General features: G+C 37.4%; 1 protein-coding gene across 5 annotated transcripts in view; it reads left to right on the top strand.

Moving 5' to 3' along the window:
• The window catches only part of LOC104997412 (UDP-glucuronosyltransferase 2A1-like), a 55,467-nt gene that overhangs the window by 35,441 nt on the left and 16,295 nt on the right, over positions 1–3,731 (top strand). For 4 of the 5 annotated variants that reach the window (XM_010852128.1, XM_010852132.1, XM_010852129.1 and 1 more), the window contains 2 exons: positions 1,518–1,605; positions 2,737–2,956. In XM_010852128.1, coding sequence (XP_010850430.1) covers positions 1,518–1,605; positions 2,737–2,956 — 308 coding nt within the window. Of the gene's footprint in view, positions 1–1,517; positions 1,606–2,736; positions 2,957–3,093; positions 3,135–3,731 lie in introns of those variants that run through there. The other variant, XM_010852130.1, reaches the window with a different exon arrangement.

Here is a 3,731-nt window from a genome sequence, read left to right as displayed (position 1 = left end):
CTTTCTTCACAGTCCAACTCTCATATCCGTACATGACCACTGGAAAAACCATAGCCTTGACTAGATGGACCTTTGTTGGCAAAGTAATATCTCTGTTTTTTAATATGCTATCTAGGTTGGTCATAACTTTTCTTCCAAGGAGTAAGCGTCTTTTAATTTCATGGCTGCAGTCACCATCTGCAGTGATTTTTGCTGTTCTTATATTTCTTTAAATCTGAAGCATATAAACAAGTAACAACATAACAGAGAATAAAGGAAAAGATATTCAAAATAATAGGCTTAATTCTTAGAATGTCTTGGACTATATTTTCTAGCAATTACTGATTTTGAGCATTGTCATAATTGAACCTGAAAATAAGAGCTTAGGTTAAAAATAATCTTAAATAATGATTCTTCTAATAATGCTAAATAATGAATCCTAAAAATAATCCTAAATGAAATCCTAAATAGTGATTCTTCAACATTTAAAACACTAACAATACAGTAAAATATTTAGGAGTGTACTTTACAATGTTCCAGCAAACTATCATTTTTTATTGATACCATTCTGGGTTTTACCTGAGTGACATCTTTTTTCTCAGTTCAGGCGCTCAGTCATGTCCAACTCTTTGCGACCCCATGAGCTGCAGCACGCCAGGCCTCACTGTCCATCACCAACTCCAATGGGTCCGGAAGATTCCCTGGAGGACAGCATGGTAACCCACTCCAGTAATCTTACCTGGAGAATCCTCATGGACAGAGGAGCCTGGCAGGCTGCAGTCCACGGGGTCACAAAGAGTCGGACACGACTGTGTGACTGGATACCATGACGGTTACACAATGTGGATGTTTTTAATGCCGCCAAACTCTAGACTTAGAATACTTGAAAATTATAAATATGATTATGAATATTTTACCATATGAGTGTACATTACTAGTAAGTATGTAAAAAATACTTCAAAAGAGGTAAATAACATCCCTCCCCTTTGCCTCTGAAATCTTTGTCTCAAAAATCCCCTTTACCAGAGTGGCGTAGTAACACCATATGTAGTTCTTTCAGATACAGATTGTCATTTTTCTTCATCTACATCTTCATCATTTTTCTTCATTAGGTTAAGTTAGAATTAACCCGAAGATGAAAGGCTATTGACTAGGATCATTGCAAGCCTTTGAAAACACGGCTGTAGTGTTTATGGTTTAAAAACATTCATCACCTAATCACGTATGGACTCAGTTTACTTGTGCATTACCTGGAGGCATCAAATTTGATTGAAGTGAAGTCACTTAGGCGTGTCTGACTCTTTGCAACCCCATGGACTATAGCCTGCCAGGTTCCTCCATCCATGGGATATTCCAGGCAAGGATACTGGAGTGGGTTGCCATTTCCTTCTTCAGGGGATCTTCCCCATCCAGGGACCAAACCCCTGTCTCCAGTACTGTGGGAAGATTCTTTACCATCTGAGTCATCAGGGGTAAGTTAACTTTTTCTGACAGGATGTGATTCTAAAATCTTCTAATAAAGACATTTATCTTAATAGGTTCTGTGGAGATATACAGGAAAGAAACCTGAAACACTAGGAGCCAATACCCGGCTATATAAATGGATTCCACAGAATGATCTTCTTGGTAAGACCAAAGAGAAAAAAAATAAACAGAACTGAATGAGGTATAATCTGAATGATTATTAAATAACAGATATCAACAAATTTGTATTTAAAATAAGAAAAAAAAAACTTTAATGTGTTCTTCACATTGCTTCAGGAGTTTTGAAAGAAAGGATTATTCATGACACTTGTTAAAGATTGTAAGGCACATTTATTCAAGACCATCACCATAAGTATAGTTATTAGTGCAATGGACTTTTACAATAAAACAGAGAGACTGGAAACAATTTGGATGCAGAAAGAAAAATGGGGAATTTATCACAAAAGAACATAGTGGAAGTTCATTGGATGGAAAATTGCAGAGCTCAACTGACCGAGTAGAATGCTTGCTAAAATTGGGCAATGCAGAGATAGTGGAGCCACAAAATCAAATTCTAGTTGAGAAAAGTTCAGAGAAACCTGACTAGACCTTGGTGACTCTCCCATTTATGACATAATCTCTCCCTCTTCAGGATCAAATCAGAGAAATTACCTTTAGATGAGGTTTTCGTTAACTTTTGTATACAGTATTGCAACACACCTAATTCTCTTCACCATTCTCTCACACCTCTCTTCTCTATGGAAAAAAAAATGTGGCAAACCATTTCACCTATATTTCATATATAATATAAATGGCTGCATATTAGTGTAAAGTCAAATGCAAATTCTGTTTTCTTAAACAGAGTACACCATGAACTAATGTAGCCTTTCTAGCTTGTTATGCCAACATTTTCATATTGAAACCCTGCACATGTCACCTCCTCTTTCCCATCTACAAAAAGATTGTTTTCTTCAGTCCCTCCATTCTTTTTTATTGATGTATTCTTCCTGCAACAACTTGTCAAATGGGCAAGTACTCTCCACCATATATTTTGCAGAAAATTTCTTAGTTGTCTGTGGAATGACTTAATTGCTGGAATCACTAATTACACTTAGCATGGACTAATTAATTGCTGCTTTCTTCAGAGCCTATAAGAATTTATATGTGTTCTTATGACACAGAATTATATAGAAAATGTTACCTAATAGAATTTGGTTTATGCAGGTGTCATGATTTTCTGTTTCTGACACTCTTGCAACTTAAAATGATATTTTTTTTTCTTTTAATTTTTAGGTCATCCCCAAACCAGAGCTTTTATCACTCACTGTGGAACCAACGGGATCTATGAAGCTATTTACCACGGGGTCCCTATGGTTGGAATTCCTATGTTTGGTGATCAGCATGATAATCTTGCTCGTATGAAAGCCAAAGAGGCAGCTGTCGAAGTAGACTTGCAAAGAATGACAAGTGCAGATCTGCTGAATGCTTTGAAAGCAGTTATTAACAATACTTCGTGAGTAGAGAATATATTCTTAACTAAGAAGCATTTTGTTTTTGAAAGAATAATCAGCTTTATATAATTGGAAATTAACAAATTTTCCATAATTTAGAGTGTGCCTAATATCAAATATTATTTGATAATCAATGCAGATGACACCACCCTTATGGCAGAAAGTGAAGAGGAACTATAAAGCCTCTTGATGAAAGTGAAAGTGGAGAGTGAAAAAGTTGACTTAAAGCTCAACATTCAGAAAATGAAGATCATGGCATCTGGTCCCATCACTTCATGGCAAATAGATGGGGAAACAGTAGAAACAGTGTCAGACTTTATTATTTTGGGCTCCAAAATTACTGCAGATGGTGACTGCAGCCATGAAATTAAAAGACACTTGAAGGTGAAGGTGAAGGTGAAGTCGCTCAGTTGTGTCCGACTCTTTGCGACCCCGTGGACTATAGCCTACCAGGATTATCCATCCATGGGATTCTCCAGGCAAGAATACTGGAGTGGGTTACCATTTCCTTCTCCAGGCGATATTCCCAACCCAGAGATCGAACCTGGGTCTCCCGCATTGGAGGCAGACACTTTAACCTCTGAGCCACCAGGGAAGCCCCAAAGACTCTTACTCCTTGGAAGAAAAGTTATGACCAACCTAGATAGCATATTGAAAAGCAGAGACATTACTTTACCAACAAAGGTCTGTCTAGTCAAGGCTATGGTTTTTCCTGTGGTCATGTATGGATGTGAGAGTTGGACTGTGAAGAAGGCTGAGTGCCGAAGAATTGATTCT

This window comes from Bison bison, unplaced genomic scaffold (genome assembly GCF_000754665.1).
Source record: "Bison bison bison isolate TAMUID 2011002044 unplaced genomic scaffold, Bison_UMD1.0 scf7180017864308, whole genome shotgun sequence".
In the NCBI taxonomy this organism is placed as follows: domain Eukaryota; kingdom Metazoa; phylum Chordata; class Mammalia; order Artiodactyla; family Bovidae; genus Bison; species Bison bison.
This window is presented reverse-complemented; position numbering and strand designations above follow the sequence as displayed.